The sequence below is a fragment of the Parasteatoda tepidariorum genome, chromosome 11 (assembly GCF_982258835.1).
Source record: "Parasteatoda tepidariorum strain Cologne lab strain chromosome 11, Ptep-v5.0, whole genome shotgun sequence".
Lineage (NCBI taxonomy): Eukaryota > Metazoa > Arthropoda > Arachnida > Araneae > Theridiidae > Parasteatoda > Parasteatoda tepidariorum.
In genome coordinates this window covers 41,864,620-41,884,240 of record NC_141765.1, presented here as the reverse complement: position 1 = coordinate 41,884,240, position 19,621 = coordinate 41,864,620, and the positions used below count along the sequence as shown (strand labels likewise).

The 19,621-nt window shown below is 27.9% G+C and overlaps 1 protein-coding gene across 2 annotated transcripts in view; it reads right to left on the bottom strand.

Moving 5' to 3' along the window:
* Nucleotides 1-1,754: 1,754 nt before the first annotated feature.
* LOC107448563 (uncharacterized) overlaps nt 1,755-19,621 on the bottom strand; it is a 182,180-nt gene continuing 164,313 nt past the window's right edge. The window contains exons 11-15 of one of the 2 annotated variants that reach the window (XM_043048708.2): nt 11,422-11,554; nt 10,139-10,242; nt 8,593-8,763; nt 5,917-6,001; nt 1,755-2,040 (exon numbers count right to left, since the gene is read on the bottom strand). In XM_043048708.2, the coding sequence (XP_042904642.1) occupies nt 1,877-2,040; nt 5,917-6,001; nt 8,593-8,763; nt 10,139-10,242; nt 11,422-11,554 (657 nt within the window). In that variant the 3' untranslated portion in view covers nt 1,755-1,876. Of the gene's footprint in view, nt 2,041-2,371; nt 2,660-5,916; nt 6,002-8,592; nt 8,764-10,138; nt 10,243-11,421; nt 11,555-19,621 lie in introns of those variants that run through there. The other variant, XM_043048709.2, reaches the window with a different exon arrangement.

Sequence of the window (19,621 nt, the reverse complement as noted above, 5' to 3'; positions counted from 1 at the left end):
ACGTTAAAAAATTTGAAACTGTTTGTAATTTGAGCTCGCAATTTTCCAAGAACGTTGATGTTTACATTGCCAGTTCTTGGTAAACCATTAGTTCGTTATGTTGACCACTCAAATCAGTTGATGCCGAGCTTAAAAAATATACCCCTAGATGGCACGACGCAAAAATTGTAAAAATGACAGTTTGCACAAAGTCACCCCTCATTGCACAAAGGTAATAATTGATAAATAATTGGTAATAAAGGTTGACGGTAATAATTACCATAAAATCACTGAATCACTTAAATCAGACAAATATTACTGTAAAAATTACGGCATTATATTTTGCAGTAGAAATGGAGTTTACGGATGATGCACCTAAAGTGCCGCACTTTAGGTGCATCATCCGTAAACACTGTAAAAAATCCCGTTTGGAATTTTTTACAGTGGATCAAATTTTAACAGAAGAGTTTTTTTCCTATTATGTAATAAAAATTGCTGGCCTATTTTTAAGCTTTCATAGATTAAATTTCATTGCCTTTTAGAAATTTTAGAGCCTCATGTTCTATGTTTACATAATTTCCTGTATATTGATTTCAATCTTACTATGGTTTCAGGTTGAACTAAAATGACCAGCGTCCTCAAGAAACTAAAAAATATTGGCAGCAAAATTTCTAAAAAAAATTCGATAACTCACCTCTTTCCTTTTCTAAAAAAACTATTTCTGTTGGAGAATCCCATTGAGGAATATCTTTAGAACCAGTCTTATTTGGAGGAAAAGCAGTAAGTTTTCCAATATTTGTATAGAAATTTTGCTACTAGTTTTTTTAATTTCTTGAGGGCGCTGGTCAGTTTAAGTTTAACCATCAGCCTATGTTGAAGCATTCCGTTCAAGTTAAACCCTACTATACTATAATACTGTGGCATAGTTCAATTAATCACTATATTAGATCAGCAAGAAATTCCCTCAGTATCATGTTTCAAGGTACCGATATTGTTGTTTAAGGTTGGACTAAATTTTCTGACTCATCCTAGTAACTGAAGCTATTTCTGTAATTGGTATTTTGTGGTGAATGTTTCTACTTCGTGCTTGCTCATTTCAAAACTTTATAATTAAGGGTCTATCTTTTGAAACTTTCAATTTTTTAATTTTTATTTTGTAAACAATACTTTCCTTATTTTTAAGCAGAATTTTCTTGTTTAAAAAAATCACCAGGAGCAAAAATACTTGAAATAAAAACCAAACAACCTCGAAGTTTAAAATTGGAGACTAAAATCAATTTTTTTCAAAATTCCTGTGGTTAAATTTTAACGATGCTATAGTTCTCTCATACTAATCACTGAAATGCAAATTCGTGTTCGTTCGTAAACTTATAATGTTCAGGAAGCAAACGGCATCCACAATATTTTTTGTCAAATAATTTTAAAACGCTTACAGAATAACATAAAAAATAATAATCACATATATTCTTGATTAGTCATGATTGTCAATAGTTAAGTCATTAAGTAAAAATGAAAAAAAGAACATTACACACTTGAAATCTCCAAACTATGCTATCTGCAGTTTACGTTTTTTAATCGAGTTTCTATTAAGATACTTCCTAAGTAAGTATATATATAGTTTTGATAATATATTTTTTAAAGATATTTTTTGCGATTTAATTAGCTTCAAAAATTGTTCTAATCTGATAAAAAAAAAACATTTTAAAAAATACTGTAAATATTTTTTTCTATGCGTAAACGCTCTCTTTTAAGCAATTTGGAAAAAAAACGTTATGTTTTTTAAAAATTTTCAAATCCTTTATTCCTTCAATGATACATAAAAAGGTTTCCATACGAAAAAATTATAAACATATTTACAATTGTATATTTTTAAAGTCTCTCATAATACGGAAAATCATTACATCGAGCTTTCATTCAAAGGATTATTGAAGTTATTCATTCCAGAATTTTTACTTTGGAACAACGAAACACCAAACTTTCGGCTCACAACCAAATTTAATGCTACACCTCCCAGAACAAATCCCAAGAGCAGCATACCAATAGTCAAGCCGATGACGCTTCCTAGAAAATGCACAATTTTATTAGAATATTTAATTCGAAAACAGAAAATGTCTAATGCCTAACGCTCTTACATAATATAAGTATTGTATTTAATTCATACCTCTTTAACATGTTTGAGCAGATTCTGAGTACCATAAAACTGTTTCATTTAAAGAATGCAAATTTTTCATTGTGCGTGTTGATGAATTATTTTACTTTTTCATATATCTGCGAGATATTTTAAGATAAGTTCCCTAATACCAGCTTGATCACATAGTCGCTATGGCAGATATAGTACCGCTCATGCTATTGGAGCTTTGTGTAATAAACCGGAAGTAGATTAGACGTTATGTTATCAGAAATATTCAAAATCCTTTATTTGTTTCAATGATACATAAAGACATTTTCACACGAAAATAAATTATAAACATATTTACAATATATTTCTTAGAGTCTCTTATAATATGGAGATAACATTACATCGTGTTTTCATTCAAAAGATAATTGAAGTTATTCCTTCCAGAATTTTAGCGTTTGAACAACGAAACACCAAACTTTCGGCTCACAATCAAATTTAATGCTACGCCTCCCAGAACAAAACCTAAGAGCAGCATGCCAATTGTCAAGCCAACGACGCTTCCTGAAAAATGTACAAATTTATTAGAATATTTATTTCGAAGATAAAAAATTTTATAATGCCTAAAGCTTTAACGCAAGGAATAAGTATTAAAATTAGCACGCTGATCAAACCCTTTCTGGACAAGTTCTGGGAAGTTTAAATTGATTCTGAGTACCGTAAAACTGCATGAATTCGTGGATTAAAAATTTTCACTAAGCATGCTGTTGAACTATTCTACGTTTCCAAACTTTTACTTGATAGTTTAAGTTGAATTTCTAAATACTAGCTTAATCAGAAAATAGCTATAGTGTTTATAATGTTACTGGAGCTTTGCAGATTAAAACCATTTTGGAACTTTATAACAATTGGGATGCTGAGAGATATTTTCTACAAGTTATTCAACAGCATTGTATCTTAATTAGATATTTTTGATTATGCTAAAATATCAATGAGCAAGAACTTTCAATCACCCATACGCGAGGATTTCTAGGGCGTCCAGAAATCACCATCATCATTCTTACTACGTAAATTAATACTCATACACCAATCTTATACTAGGTAAATTAATATAGATAACCATGTAAAAGACTAATGAGCTTATCATTAAACTCACTACTATTTTCTTTCAATATATCGCTCATGGGCTGCAATAGCGGCAGAACTCAAAAAATAATGTTTTGAGGATAAGTGTGTTTAAAGTTTTCATTGCTAAGGAAACTGCATAAGAAATGCTTTAGTTTGCCTAAACGAAGATTACCTTCAAGTTGAATTATGAGTTTTGCTAGTATTGCTGCTGAAGGAATGTGTATTTTCATATTTACACCTGTTCTTAGTCTTAAACTCGTGTTTTTTTAGTTGTGCCACTATTGCAACCCATGAGCGATATCTACTTATCCTAATTTTTTTTTCCTTGAACTACATTTTTATTTGACTTTTCCAAATTTTTCACATTAACGAAATTTGTATCAAAGCAATTCTCTTCTAAAAATCCATACTACAATTTTTTAAAAATCGTTCTTTCAATAAAATTATTATGGAGAGAGGAATTATAAACTTTAAGAATCAAATTTTTGATGCGAAAATAGACAATTAACATTATATATTTACATTATATATTTAATTTGACAATTTACATATATATATATATATATATATATATATATATTGATCTTCTGTAAAATTCAATCAATTATCAGCATGCATTTTTTTTAATTATCGAAATTTCTCTTTATTAGAAATTTGATTTAATAATAGGGAGAACTAGGTTTAGTTGGTCCACTTATCTCGATAAAAAATTATCCGTATAGTTTTTAAATATTTCGATATATTTCTATTCTTTCGATACATATTCTCAACAAAAAAAACTGCCTACTTTTCATCACTCATCATATTTTTAAAAATTTCTGTTGGTACTTCTTTTATATTAATTTTATTAAGCTGAACCTTGAAGAATGAACCAACCTATTACGTGGCTGAAGTACCTTAGTGTTCGTTGGACCACGATACAAAAATGTACTCAGGAACAATATTAAATTATAAATGTTATCCAATTCAGTAATTGCATTATTTTCTTAGGAAATGCATTTTAAATGCTGCCGATGAAATAAGTGTTTAATTGCAAAAATATAAACTGTAAGCATTCTTACTACTGACAATTACTAAACGAATTTTATTGAAAAAAGATTTTTGGCACTTAAACTAACTAACTTGTTGTTGCATAACGAAAAATAACGTAATAGCTTAAAATAATTTATAGCAAATTAAAGCCATCATGGGGCATATCAAACAATAGCTGCACAATAAAAATCTGAATAACTGAATTTGGTTTCTAGAAAAATGAGAATTACATGTTCTTCATTGACTATTAATTTATCAGCATTTGTGATATACAAAAAACATTGTTATGACCACTGCAATAATACACAAATTTAATTAGCAATATAGAACATTGAAACATTAGAAAACATACAGACGCAAATTCAAGATCTCACGGCAGTAAAAATTTTGTTCTCTGTCATAATTTCTTAAAACAATGTAATATTTGCTAAAATTTACATAAAAAAAACTAAATACACAACAAATTTCTTATGCATTTTTTAGGATTGTTGGTTCAAAATATTCGATTTCAAATGTGTTTTTTTTTGCACAGTTATCTTTAAAATTTCGTTTCGCCTTAACATAAGGTAAAAATGAATATTTTCGAAAAAGCTTATAATTTAATATGAGTAAGTCTAGTTTATTGTATTTCTTGTAAACAAAGTTAATAAACTGCATATTCATAGACAAGATGAATTTAAAATATTCTTTAAAGTAATTTCTATGAAATATTTTATAGCTTTTATTTCCAGAAATTTTGTTATTCCTTATTTGAGATTTGTGTACCTTGAATTCTTAAAAAATAATATTTGAAAAGCTGTTCTTCTTCTAAAAATACTCGAATAAGTTTAAGAAATTATTATTAAGAGCATAACTCTAAGTATTATCTGTAGAGCATTGGTTGTATATTAAATATTTCAAGTATTACGAGTAAGAGCAATAACTGTAAACTCTATAAAATAGCTAGAATAATGTTTCTACTAATTATTTTGGAGGTCAGGTTTTTAGTGAAGCAACATTCCCCATGTTTTGGGTTTCACCAACGATCCTTATTTCTCTCTTCTCATCATATGAACTTAAATATTTACAAGTATTTACAAAATTTAAGAAGTAACCTTCTAAAATAATTGCTCTGTTTTATAAAAAAAAATTTGGGAAGAACAGATAGAATTCTAAAAATTATTTAAATGCAACTTACTAAACTTTCTTGCAGTTTTTTTAAAACCTATTACTTAAATCATATATTAGAAGTAAACACACCAAACTTTTTTGGCGTACTTTCTTGCAAACTATTTTACTATTTTCCTTTTCAAATTTTCGATTGAATCCCTAACAATTGAATCATTATAAGCATAGTAAAATGTTTATTTTTCAACTTTCAAAATTTATCATTATAGAATTAAAAAAGTCAGATGCAATAATTTCAAACATCGAGAACATTACAATAATTAATGTTTTTAACGTCTGCTTCTCAAACTATTAAGATATTATCACGTGAAAATCAGATCACTGGATCATAAATTTCTTAGGTCTTTTCACTTTATATACTCCAATAATTAGTTTTCAAGAAAGCAAAAAAAGAAATACAAATTTTTTTAAAAACTCTGCGAAGCATTATTTTTCACTAATATTAGCTTATATTCAGTTATAAAAAAACATTAATAAAAATTATAACAACTTACCCTGACTAAATGAACTAGTATCTTGTACTTTGCGATCTCCAGAGAATTCATTAAAGCCATCTTTTTGAGGTATGAGTGTAATAAGCTGAAAATCAATAAAAATAATAGTTAATGTAGGAAATAAATATTCGTAATAAAGATTTTAAACATGCATTCTGTTATTTCAATCGTTTTAAATATTATTTATAAAACACTGTATACTATCTGAAATTAATTGTTTTAAAAAACATTTTAAGTATCGCCTTAAGCTTGTAATTCAACTGAACAAAAACTCATGAGAAGATAGGTAGTTTTAACCTTAAAATTTCACTAGAATCTCAAAACCACCAAATTTTTAAACCTGATTAAAGATAATAATATTAATACAGATTGGTAGTTTCAGGATTTTTATCAGGATAATTAAAATCCTTTTTTTCAATTTGAAATTAAAATTGCGATTGACAATAAATCTATTTAATAAAAACTATTATGATGTCAATTGTTCTATAAATAGTTCCAGTCAGTCTCGAAAAAAAATGCATGTGATGTTAGAATTTTAAATATAATTGCTTAAAATACAGCATGTTATTGAGAGGTTATCGATTATTAAATATTTTGAAAGATAATGTGCAAAACCACATTTGTTTAAATCCATTTTGAAAAGTTTCATGTGGAATTCTAAAGTTCCAACCAATTTCTCAAATGGAGGAAACCCCTATACATCAACCTAAAAACTTCAATATAATTTGCTTCCAATGTACAGTGCCCAAAAAAACGGACCACCCTGAATTACTTTTGATCTAAAGATCGGATCTTCACGTTTTAGGACTCAATCTTAACGTCGAGGGGATGACGTCAGATATGCTAATTGATAAATGCAGACGATATTTTAAGTTACGAAATCAGACACAAAAACGTACTTTTTTTTAAAGAAACTTACATTGTTTTCGTTTGATTCGGATTTTTGATTCTCAAAATATAGATGATAGCAGCAATCTGGGAAACATGGACTCCATAGTTTGGAAATGAGAGAACTCCAAAGTGTGAAACCCATAATGTTAATTTTGCTTTTTCATATTTTCCTATATATCGAGAGCAATTTAAGAGAATCGAAAAATTTTTACACGCCATTATAAATTTCGTTTATCCAAAAGTAATTCCATAAAAAAAACTATTTTTAGTAAATATTTGTTATTTTTCATAATTTTATTTCAAAATGGTTGAACAAACGAATTTTATAATTGCGAGCAAAAACTTTTTCAATTAGTTTAAGAAGTTTTAGAGATATAACGAAATGCACAAAAAGTAAAATTAGCATTAAGGGGTCTAAACTCAAGAGAGCTTTCCCGACCAAACTATTGAGACCTTATTTCCCATATTGCGGATACCCCCATATTCTGGGGGTTAGAAATCTGAATCCACTAAAAAAAGATATGCTTATTCCACATTGATATTGAACAACTTCGAACAATTGACATTGAATCCTAGAACGTGAAGTCTGACTATTAGATCAGAATTGTTCTTACTTTTTCTTTCTTGCGTACTGTACATGGAAAAAAACTACCCTATTGAACGGTAATGACATTTCTGATTAAAAAAAACATTATTCTTGTTAATAAAATCAAAATTTATGGTATTTAAACCATTCATTTGGAAATTTTTCTATTCGCATGACGGTTCACCAGAAATTCGGGTTTTCAAAATTATAGTTCCTATTACCACACATTTAATAAATAATATAAAATTGAAAAGTAAATTTTACCGAAAAAATAGTTTTTATGACATGCTCTAAGACTTCATGATACAATTACCAAATTTTACCACATTTAAAAATTTTTATTACATACTGCAAAATCGTATTTTATTCTTAATTTTAAAATCATAAACATTACCAAATCATTTCGTTAAAATTATTTAGCTCTATTGTGCCACTATATGGCCAGAAACAAGACAAATTTTATGACATTTTGATGGATTTTTTAGAATTTTTCTATCAAATTATCCAGTCAATGATTATATTGAATCTACACTACTATATTTTCATATATTCTTGTTGTATGTAATCACTCAATGTATTGATATCTTTTTAGGTATTGATTTTAAATATATTTTTATGTCTTTATTCATAAAGTAATGTCATACACTGTCATACAATTTTACTGCATTCCCCTTCAGTTCTTCAATTCTTAAAGTTAAACAAAAGCTAACAACACTTTTGAATTATGGTCATTGAAATTTTAATTATGTAAGTATCAAACTTAAGAACACGTATTTTATAATGAAATTACGAATTCTATCAGCGAAACATTATTTTAACATTTCATATAAATAAGTTACTGGCATGTATAAGATCAGAGCTTAATGTCAATCATAATATCAAATCAATCATTTTTATGTATCTACTTTAATGCATCTATATCTTCATGATGATTTTTAAACGGTATTTCTATGCACTTATACCATGCATTTTCCATAAATGCTATATTATTTCTCTCACATACTATATTGTACGTAGAATCATAATGTAACTGTATTGCAGTCTTTCCTTTTAAATAAAAGTTCTGGCCACAGCTGTTAAGTGGTAGGATTCGAAAAGATCAAGTACAGGATATACAGATATTGGTGTTTTTATTATGCATGGAGTTTCATATCCATGTATTGTTTGTTTCATTGTTTGATGTAACAAAGAATACTTACTCCAGAATCAGCCGAAACAGATAGCTTAAATGATCCATCCTGGACAGACTTTTTTAATTTGGCAGCTGCATCAGCAAGAGACATTTCCTTCTTTGTGACATTTGGTTTCAATGAAGTTGGAGCTTCTAAGAGTTTGAATTCAACAAACAAAAACTGTTTGTTAAACACAGTCTACAAATAGACAAATATTTTAGGAACAGTAAAACATTATGAAAGAGTAGTGAAAAATACTTTTTTACTTACTAGCATGATGGACAAAAATAAATAATTATTGTACAAAATTTCAAATAACGAAATGCTAAAATATGACCCTTATATAATTTCGTGCAAAAAAGTTAGTTATGAATAAGAATTTGCAAAAAAAAAGAAACTTTGTTTACTTTACACTTTCAGCTAATGAAAAAGTAAAATTTCATTCCGAAATCAACTTTTAACTGTATCAGTTTAATATCAGTAGTAAATACAAAGCATTATTATTAGAAATATTTAAATAAAATATGAATATAATATTCCTTACGGATATTTAAAAAATATGCAAGATTGCAAATCATCAATCATTATTTACAATCAATTGGGAAAAAATATTATGATGAAAAATTTCAGAAAATTTTTACATATTTTGAGATATATTCTCTAATTAATTAATGAGGCTGATTATTTGCCGTGACATATTTATAGGGAAGGGGGTGGAGACACATTCTTGAAACGTTTGAAAAATTGCATGCTTTCTTTTGAAATATTTGTAATTTTGCGTAATTTAATAAGTTAATAAAATAATTATAAAATGATTTCTGAAATTTTTTTAAACATTTTTGGTGTAGCTGAAAATTTTATTTTCAAAAACAAACTAATCATTTATTTTGTATAAAAATATTCATATTTTTAATGTTTTTAATCTTTAAAATATGGATATTTATATCAAATATTAATATGGTTTTAAATTTTATTTTCTGTTACATATTAAAAAAAGTTTTAAATCTTTAAAGTTGAACTTGTTTGTTTTTCTTATAGCGAAATCCAAAGCAATGTTTCAAGATTCAGTAAAAAATTTAAATAATACTTCAAAAATGCAGACATTGACCATTTTACGAAGTTTTATTTTTTATATTTTATAAGTCATATTGTTCTATCGTTGAAAACAAGTTGAAAGTATTCAGATATAAAATATATAGAGAGATATATGATCAAAATATAAAATATATAGACATAAATGATCAAGATGTAAAATTTAAAATTGTTTTGATCACTAAAGCTAAGATAATAAATGCATTAATCAAAACAGTTAAAAAAAGAAGCTAATATTAACTTATATTTTAGGCAATGTTTTCTCACACAGATTTATTTAAACTTTCTTAAGTATTTATATATTATGTTTCTTGTATTTAACAAACCATCTAACATGGGATAATATGTGTTTTCATAAGTTTATATATGCCCATGCTTACGTATATTACGCAGATTCATTTATTTAAATAATGCGTTCAACAAAGCAGAGATAAACTAATTAGTCTTATTAAATGAGCTAAAATAACATTTGTTGTTATACCTCTGAGACAAATATTCTTTGTTTACTGAGACCAGTGGCTTCCTTCAAAGCTAAGTGGGCAGCTAACTTCAAAATTTTTTCAGACCCTCTTAAAGCATTATTGGCTGTAAATAAATAAATATGCGGTTATGTCCATGCAGTTATGTTTTGATATAATCTATGCGGTTATGTTTTGAGTACTGGCAAAATTAAATAATTTACATCAGTTTTCATTTCATTACTTTTTTAAATATTGTTGGGAGCTAGAAATCTGAAACTTACATATTAACCTATTTGCTTGGGAGCAATTCTTAGTGATTTTTTCATAATAAGCCAAACAATAGTATTCGATTGTTTTGTAAAAACATGGATATTATTACTCGTGAGAAACTAACATAAGTTCACCTTGTTAACTCTGGTATTTTAATGTCTAGAAATTATTGTTCTACTCATGCGCACTAAATTATGGAAAGTCTTGAATAATTTTATGTCATGTAGGCTAAATCCAAGCATTTTGCACATAGAGAAACAAACCTGTTCCGTAAAAAAATAATGAATGTATAATTAATACAGTACAATTAAATTTATAACCTATTGTTTTATGTTTTGATACTTGCTAACTGCATTTCTGTAACTTAATTTTCTCAACTGTACATATGCAACGTATTCTTTATATGTTTCTGTATAATAAAAGTACATTCCTAATCCAGGCATATAGGTTAATACGGTTGAGATTCAGGCCCTAATTTTGCCCGATGCCACTACGTAATTTTTTGCATTCTTCCTGCTTAATAGTACACAGAGAAACAAAATTTGAGAAAAATTAACGTTTTGTATGGTATTGACATTTATGGTAAAAGAACTTAATTCTGGTTAGTAAAACCAAAATACATCTAAGCCATTCATTTGGTAATTGTTTCTTTCATAAGGTACCGGTTTAACATTCCGGTTTTCAAAATTTTATACAATTTTTATTAACATATATTTCGTAAAAAATACAAAACTGAAAAGTAAATTTAACCGAATAAATGGTTTTTACACCTTGCTCTAATGTATCATGACAAAATTATCACATTTTACCTCAAGTTTTATCACATATTATAAAACCATATTCTATTGTTAATTTTACCAAAATCATTACTAAAGCACTTCGGTAAAAATTAAAGAGAACTTTGGTGTTTCCATTGAGCCCTAAACACAAAATTTTAACATATAACGAAACATACTGACGTTACATGAGGTATGTTTGACCATGCTTTTTTTCTCAATTTACATTACTAAAATATCTGACGGAACATATTTACCTGGGAAAGTTATAACGTATGCTTTGGAAAGGTTTTCATCGTAGCAGTTTGTAATATCAAACACATCGGCAGTTGGCTCTTGTGTTTCAAAGTTGTATATATTCAACTCAATTCGATCACGTCTCTTAGAGCCCTATAAGAAAACAAAAACTTATTTTGTAGAAACCAATAAAACTACAATGCAAGTCAAGAGCAATGAAAAATGAAAGTATAACTCTAAATAATTAATTAATAATTTATCTATTAACCATTTATCTATTAACCATAACTTTCTAACCATTTAAATAAAACTGCCAGGGGAAAGCTTACATTATTGGTTATACATACGGAAGGTAAACAAAAAAGAATATTGACATAATATTTTATTTTTTGCAAATTACGTTTTAGGATTCAATCTTAATGGTTAGAAAGGGTGACCTTAAGTATGCTAATTAATTAGTAAGAAGATATTTGAAGCCGTGAAATCAGGCACAAGAACTTACTTTCTCTGAATAAGCATAACTGTTATCAACGGATTCAGATTTCTGACCCCCAAAATATAGGGAATTGGTGCAATCTGGGAAATATGGTCTCCATAGTTTAGTCAGGAGAGTGATACAAATTTTGGACCCCTTAATTTTAATTTTGATTTTTCGTATTTCACCATATCTCTAGAACTTTTTATGTGGATTGAATTATAATTGTTTGCAAAATTTTTCAATTCACTTAAAAAGTTCCTGAAATATGGCGAAATAAGCAAAAAGTAATATTAACTTTAAAGGCTCCAAACTTTAGATCGCTCTCCTAACCAAACAATGGAGACCATATTTCTCAGATTGCTGCTACTTCTTATATTTTGGGGATCAAGAATCCGAATCCGTCGAAAAAAAAGGTGTGTTTATTCAAAGAAAGTACGTTTTTGCGCCTGATTTCGTGCCTTAAAAATACCGTTAGCTCTTATTAATTAGAATATTTGAGGTTACCCCCTCGAAGTTGAGTCCCAAAAAGTGAAGATCTGATAGTTAGATCAAAAGTTATTCAGTGTGGTCCTTTTTTTTTCCTCCTTAATTAAATTATCTTCTCAAATACTTTCCATTAACCCAATTTTACCTTAACCAGCTTAGGGGTAAATTGGAATGAATAAACGAAAAAATAAAGTACCATTTAAAACAGATCTCATTGACGCATTTCTATCACAACAGACAGAAATCAGAGAGAACAGAAACTTAATAAAACTTGAAGTAGTTAAAATTAATGGTATGCTTAAAAATATAACAACACGCATGCAAATTTTCAACGATCAAGAACTTCTGAAAGTTCCTGAAGTATTTTTATTGCTCCCCGAAATGTAAAAATATTTTTACGAACCATAATTAAAAGCTTTCAGTTATGTTTTCAAAAGAGGATATTAACTTTGCAAATACTTTAATGCTGTGGCATTGAAAAAATATCTCGCTGCTATTTTTTATTAAACAGAAACATTTATTACTGTACAGAAAAGCGCATAATGAAATTATAATCGCATTTTGAAAAATTTCGTACTTTAAGGAATTTTACTTAATTAAGCAAAAGGCTGTTAATATGACCGATGAATAACCTATACGTTATTTTTACACAAATCCCCATAGTTGATCGAGAAGAATGACATTTTGCAAACTCCACAACCTTTCACTTAAAGTCCTGAGTGCAAAAAGCGGTTTACCTATAGTCTTTCATTGATGAAAATACCCCAAAGAAGATAATTAGATATTACTCTTTAACGAAGCAACCGTTGAGTCTCTTAAAATAATTCGATCATTTCAGGCTTCATGTAATTCTCCTTTCATTTTTTTTATTTTGTTTTTATACTGCTGACTGAGTTCTCTTTTTGCATTGACGGGAGTATTTTCAATGAAATAGATGACTAAAAGGGAAAGAATAAAATCGAATAATTCTTTTAAGAACAAGAAGTATTCTTTTTACCTTTTTTTTTACAGCTGACGTGGAAAACTGAATTCATTAATCTTTGGTTAAATCAAAAATTTTGTTTTTAAATGACTTAGCAGCCATTTGAAATAAAGAACTAAGAAATAATATTTTTACGCTTTCTGTGCTTTCAAAAACCTAATACTGTCTACGAATATTCTTTCAATAAGAAATATTACATTGTTTCACGCTAGACAGTATCTTTAGAAGAAGTGACAAATTGAATTTCCTTTGACTCTTTGCTTAAATTTTAATGTTTAAAGAAGAAGAAAAAATAAGTTTAAATAATTTTGCCTTGATTTTATGGTCAATGATTTTAATTTATTTGCTCAAAAAAGTTTCTTAAAGAAATGAGTGACTTAGCATTTTTTTTTACTAATTTATTGCAAACGAACTATAAGAAAGGTAGCTTCATATTTGAAAAATAAAATTGCTACCCTAATCCATAATATTGTATTTCCTAATCCATAAGTTCTTTCAACCCCTACAAGTAATTTTATTAAACCATACAAGGAGCAACAAATTAACTTTCAAGTTGATATGATGAACCTGATGTTAATATAAATTTTCTACAAACTTGCTAAGTTTGCTGCAGACTTTCTCAATATTGCATTTCAACAAGCGTCATTATTATTTTCTTTAATTTGTATTTCACTGTTTCGTGCTTTTTCGATCTTCATGTAGAAAATATTACCCATTTTATAATAAAATAGATCATTTTTATTTTGAAAAGATATATAAATAACAATAACAGATTTTAAAACTGAGGTGATTGTATTTCGACCTAAAGTATTTTATTTCGATATTTTATGTTTTCTTCCAAAATATTTAAGCCATTTCTTCTTGATTTTAATAAATTCTCAGTTCGATGATTTTTACTTAGTTTTATGATTACAGAAGTTATATGATTTGTTTTCTTATGAAATCATGAAACAAAGTTATGCATATTTACATTTCAGTTTAATTAATTTATTATTGAATTGAATATTAATAGATTTGATGAATCTTAAACTGAATGAGTGAAGAGGTGAAGAGCACATAAAAGCACAATAAAGCGCAATCTCTTCTTTAATTATTCTTCAAAAAGCACTTTCAAAATCATTTTCTTTGCACCTCTAAATAAAATGGTACTCTCTTATTTCAAATTATTTCCTTATTATATTGTACAATTTATATATTTAGTATTAGATAATCCATGAAATGCCAATATCATAATAATTACGAAACTTTTTTGTCTCAGAAGAATAAGGATGGGAATTAAAATCTTTTCTAGAACAAATAATAGATAATAATATTGAAAAATCATTAAAAATTGACTGGAAAAATTGGCAAATTAAGTAATGCAAAAATTTGCTTCTGCAGTTCCTTCCCGAATAAGCTGTATATCTTAGCATATGTTTCATAAGTAGGATCTGTTTTTGAAGTTTACTTTTTTTTAACATTAGTTTACAACATGAAGTTTACTTTTTTTTGAAGTTTACTTTTTTTTATCGTGTAAAGAATAAATTAGAATTAGTCTCAACAGATGTGACAATTAAGACTGAAATTAGAAGTGACATTAATTTTGTGAACCTTTAGTTAATGAAGAGATAGTTAAAAATAACTAATGGAAATGAGAAGCATTTTAATATTGATCTCAACATGCATAATTATTTGAAGCAAAAAGTTTGAAGTATATTTTAAAAACATCTTCGTCATAGACATTTATAGTCTTCAATTTAGAGAATTCATTAAAGAACTAATAAGAAGTAGCGCAACTAATTATATTATTTCTTTCAATTTGAAATTTTAATATTCTCGTTCAAACATGTTTTTATTGTTTTATCTGTAACTAAAAACTAAGACGATACAATGCAAAAATATTCAGTTATATTACGGAAAATTTCTGTCAGCAAAGTCGCTAGAGAGCAAAGCCGCCGCATGCAAAGGAAATATCACGTTGACATAAATTTCCTGGAGAAAAACGCAACAGAAAATATCTGTAGGAAATCAAATATTTTAGGTCTGTCAGGTTACTGTCCTGAGGGTACGCGAAGAAAATTGGCATGGAGATAGTTGTATACCCTATGGCTTGCACAGTTAAAAAGAATTTCAAAATTTTAATTTTTTTTTTAATTATTGCATTTTGTGCGTGATTTGTAAGGAATTGAAAACCATTTCGGTTACATTTTTGCCATTGTTAAGTTCAGAAACCCTGAAGTGGTATTTAAGCCCAGTACCGTCAACTCCTAGACCACCATATAGACCGGTTGGCAATGATTTCATTGTATCAAATTATGTGTTTCCACTTTGATATCAAAGTTTTCCACATTCATAACTGAAAAAATAAGTACCAAACAGACGCAATCCACATCAATAGTAACAGGTTTTATTAGTTAACAGATAAAATATCTCTTTGAATAGATTACGATTTAATTTCACAGAAAATTTTCGTACTGTTAGAGAACAGAAATTTTCTATAGGAAATTTACTGAATTATTATATTTATTAGTATAAATTTTTTACAGTGTTGTATGATTCTTGTAAATATCTGTTTGCTAAGAAACATACTTTAAAAGAATTAGCCACGATATTTAGCGAAATCGATAGTGAGAAACATCCGTGCACCTGAGAAACCATCCTATATATAACCTTTAAGGAGAATATACGAGTTCAAATAGATAAATAAATAAAAAAAACTCCCTAGCGTGGAGGATTATTTCCTTTTAAATCTACTCGGGATATACCGCTGCTTTTGAAAGCTCTTGACCATCTCTTCTGACGTCATAGTTTCATATCTCACACAACAACCTGTCACTATCAGGTGTTTCATACACACTTTACTGAATGTTTGGAAAGGAAGATATTTTGAAACAAAAATAAACTGAAATCGTAACAAAATAAATGGTTTATGAATTGCCAACATTATTTTATCTAGTTCGATTTTTGTATCTCCTTTTGAAAACCTTCAATTTTTTTTTGTTTGTAGAAGTAAAATGAAGCAACAAATGCTTAAAACTTTATTGCTTCTTTTAGTCTTTATAAACGATAACTGTTATTACAATATATATATTTTGCTTAATTCGATTGAATAGCAATGCAAGTACTCAGATTAAATTATTATAAAATAATTTTCAGTTAGAAAGTAAAACTTTGTCTTTAAAAAGTTTCATTAATTAGAGGTTGACGAGAAAAATGTTAGAGTGTGCAAAATAACGCCGACAGTGCTATACAATAGCAATAATCGTATAAACATAGGTTTCGTTCAAAAATGTATTGTTTACACATCAAAATTTGATGAAAAATACGCTAATAAATCTATTACACTATGCTTATTAATATGAAAAGATGCGATACATATTGATGTTTGAATGCAAACATTTATGAAATTGGAAATCATTTTAAAAAAATGAATACACCTTTTTCATGAATATTTGAATATTGCATCGATGAAATAAACTTTAAATAAATAGTAAAAAGGTTTTACGATTTAAAGTTAATATCCACAGAAGTCCAAGTTCTTTTATTTTAATATTTCTTTAGCTACATATTACTACTGATACAAGGAAGCCCAATTCCACAATGCACTATTTTAAACATGCCACACCTCAAATTTTAAAAAAAAATTATGCTTGTCAAGATTTTCTTTTTAATTTCAGTTCGATTATGTATAGCTTCTCTTAAAAAATGACTTAATTCAATTATAAAAATTGAATAACTTTTCACATCTGAGTATTTTGAAAATTATTTAGAATTATAAGGTCGGTGTTTAGACGAAAATTATTTCTGAAATTTTCATCTCTGATTTATATAAAAATGCAATATGATTAATAAATTAAATAAAACGTAGTATGATTTCATAAAGTATTTTAATAACACATATGGATACATAATATACCCATACTTGGACTAAGATGAGATTTTGCGTACATTTTAAACTAAACCTGAAATTTAATGTTCATATTTGATCAAAATTTAATGCTATTTTTAGAAGTACTGCATAATTACAAAAATCTAGCAACTAAGTATTTTGAGCTCTAAAATCACATTATCAAAGATATGACTTTGCAGGTTTTCCATAGCTTAGCCATAAAATTTGTCAGCAAATCAAAACACGCAAGGAAAAAAACTTGTTTAAATTCCCAAACTATACGGTAATGACATTTGTGATTAAAAAAAACACAATTCTGATTAATGAAACCCAAGTATACGGTGTTTTAACCATTCATTTGATAATTTTTCTGTTTATACGATAAAGGTTAGCTGGAAATTTTGATTCCCAAAATTACAGTTCCTATTACCAAACATTAAGCAAAAATACAAAATTAGAAATTAATATAAATTTAATATAGTATAACTTAATGAATGACTTTTATGACCTGCTTTAAAGTATCCTGATAAAATTTCCAAAATTCACCACATTTGCCGAATTTTATCAAATATTATAAAACCATATTTTATAGTTAATTTTACCGAAATCCATTACTAAAGAGATTTGATAAAATCCACCAAGATTTTTCATGTTTCCGTAGATACAGATAAGCGTATTAGCACATTCTGGTAGTTTTTCTCATACTTTTTTCTCAGTGTACTTTTCTTTTCAAATGTATTCTAAAAGTTCTCTGCAGTGAATAAAAAAAACGTCTTGAAAATTATGTAAAAAAGTACCACCACTCAGAATGTCAGTATTAAATTCATATTTACCATGAAATTTTAAGATTTAATTTTTACAGTAATATTTAGTGAATTACAGTGATTCAGTAATTATTCATGTATACCAGATTCTCTTGTTCCATAAAACTTTACTTTAATTTTAGTGGCACTCTGATTGCCGGTATTTTAAAGAGTAATTTTCAAGAATTTTTTTACCGTGATTGCTCAATTAAGATAATTCTCTTAAATTAATACAATGAGGAAACAAAAACAATCGACATTTCCAAACAGCAAAGAAGCTACACAAACTGTTTCTTCCGAAGAATAGACAAAATAAACTTAGCAGTAACCAGACTAAACAGAAATCTCCTACTCCCTACTCAACCTTCTCTTCAAGAGAAATCAATGCTTTCCATTAAGGAATAGACCTATGAAGGTATCCTTTTCTCACTCCCAAAGATCCCAATAAGCAGTTCGAAATGCCATTTCTTTCTCACTCTTACAGATGATCATTATTTTCTCATAAAGACCCTCTTCACTTTCCTTATCCTCACGTTCCCAACTTCCAAGTATACGATGACCCACAGATAAATATTAATTACAAGAAAGGAATAACGGATCAATTTTTAGATCACTTTCTCACGACATACACGTCCACTTCTTACCCTTAGATATGAGACAGACAAAAAAAGAACACTTTATTACCTTTACCCAACCTCATTATTGGTTATGGGCGAAAGGCTCTTTTAGATGGTTTTAGTTAATATCCAGCTAAAAGGGTTTTCTCCATTAAAAACTTTGTTTTTGTCTGAATTTTTAATGAGAGACTTTTACGCTTTTTTAATGTCTATTAGAATTAAGAATGGTGTGGCAACTAATAAGTCTTCGTAGAAGTGTACTCTGTAGGGCGAAATTAGAAGAATTTTACGACTGGCAAGTGGCCAGATGTAGTATTTATAAGAGTGGCTACTTTTTCAAAAAAATTAAAGTTTTCAACTATGAAATAAACTTAACATTAATAATGTAAGGTACTTCTTTTTAACCAAATCACTAGGTAAATTTCTAGAACTAAGAAAATATTTAGATACAAGCGTTAAATGAAGTAAGTTCTTAGAATATAATTAAATTTTCATCGTAATTCCATATTTATTAAAAAATAATAAACAAATTGCATGGAGGGCATATTTGACGAAACAATTGACGATTGAGTGGCGCAGGCAATTTTTTAATCTCCACTTGTTACATTTAGTCGCCATGTGCCCGGTGGTGACAATTAATTTTCTCCTGTGCTGTTAGAATTTTCGTTCCAAAATTAGGGGTAAAATAACCAGCAGTAGTCTGTCCATCAGATTAATCGTGAAGTTTGCGATAAAGAACACTTTTTTACCTCTACGGTTTTTAAAGCGTTTACAACTAGCACAGTTTCAAAATGGTAAAAAAACTACTTAACTGAACATTAGAGCTAGGTTTGGACATTTGAGATATGATATGGTTTAGTTGTGTTTTATGAATAGTAAATATTCTGGTATCTACGTTAGGACTCGAACTTACGTTCTGTTGTCCATGAGATTGACAGATTAGCCCTCTCGGTTTTAATATGTACTCTGCTGCAAGGGACTAAGAA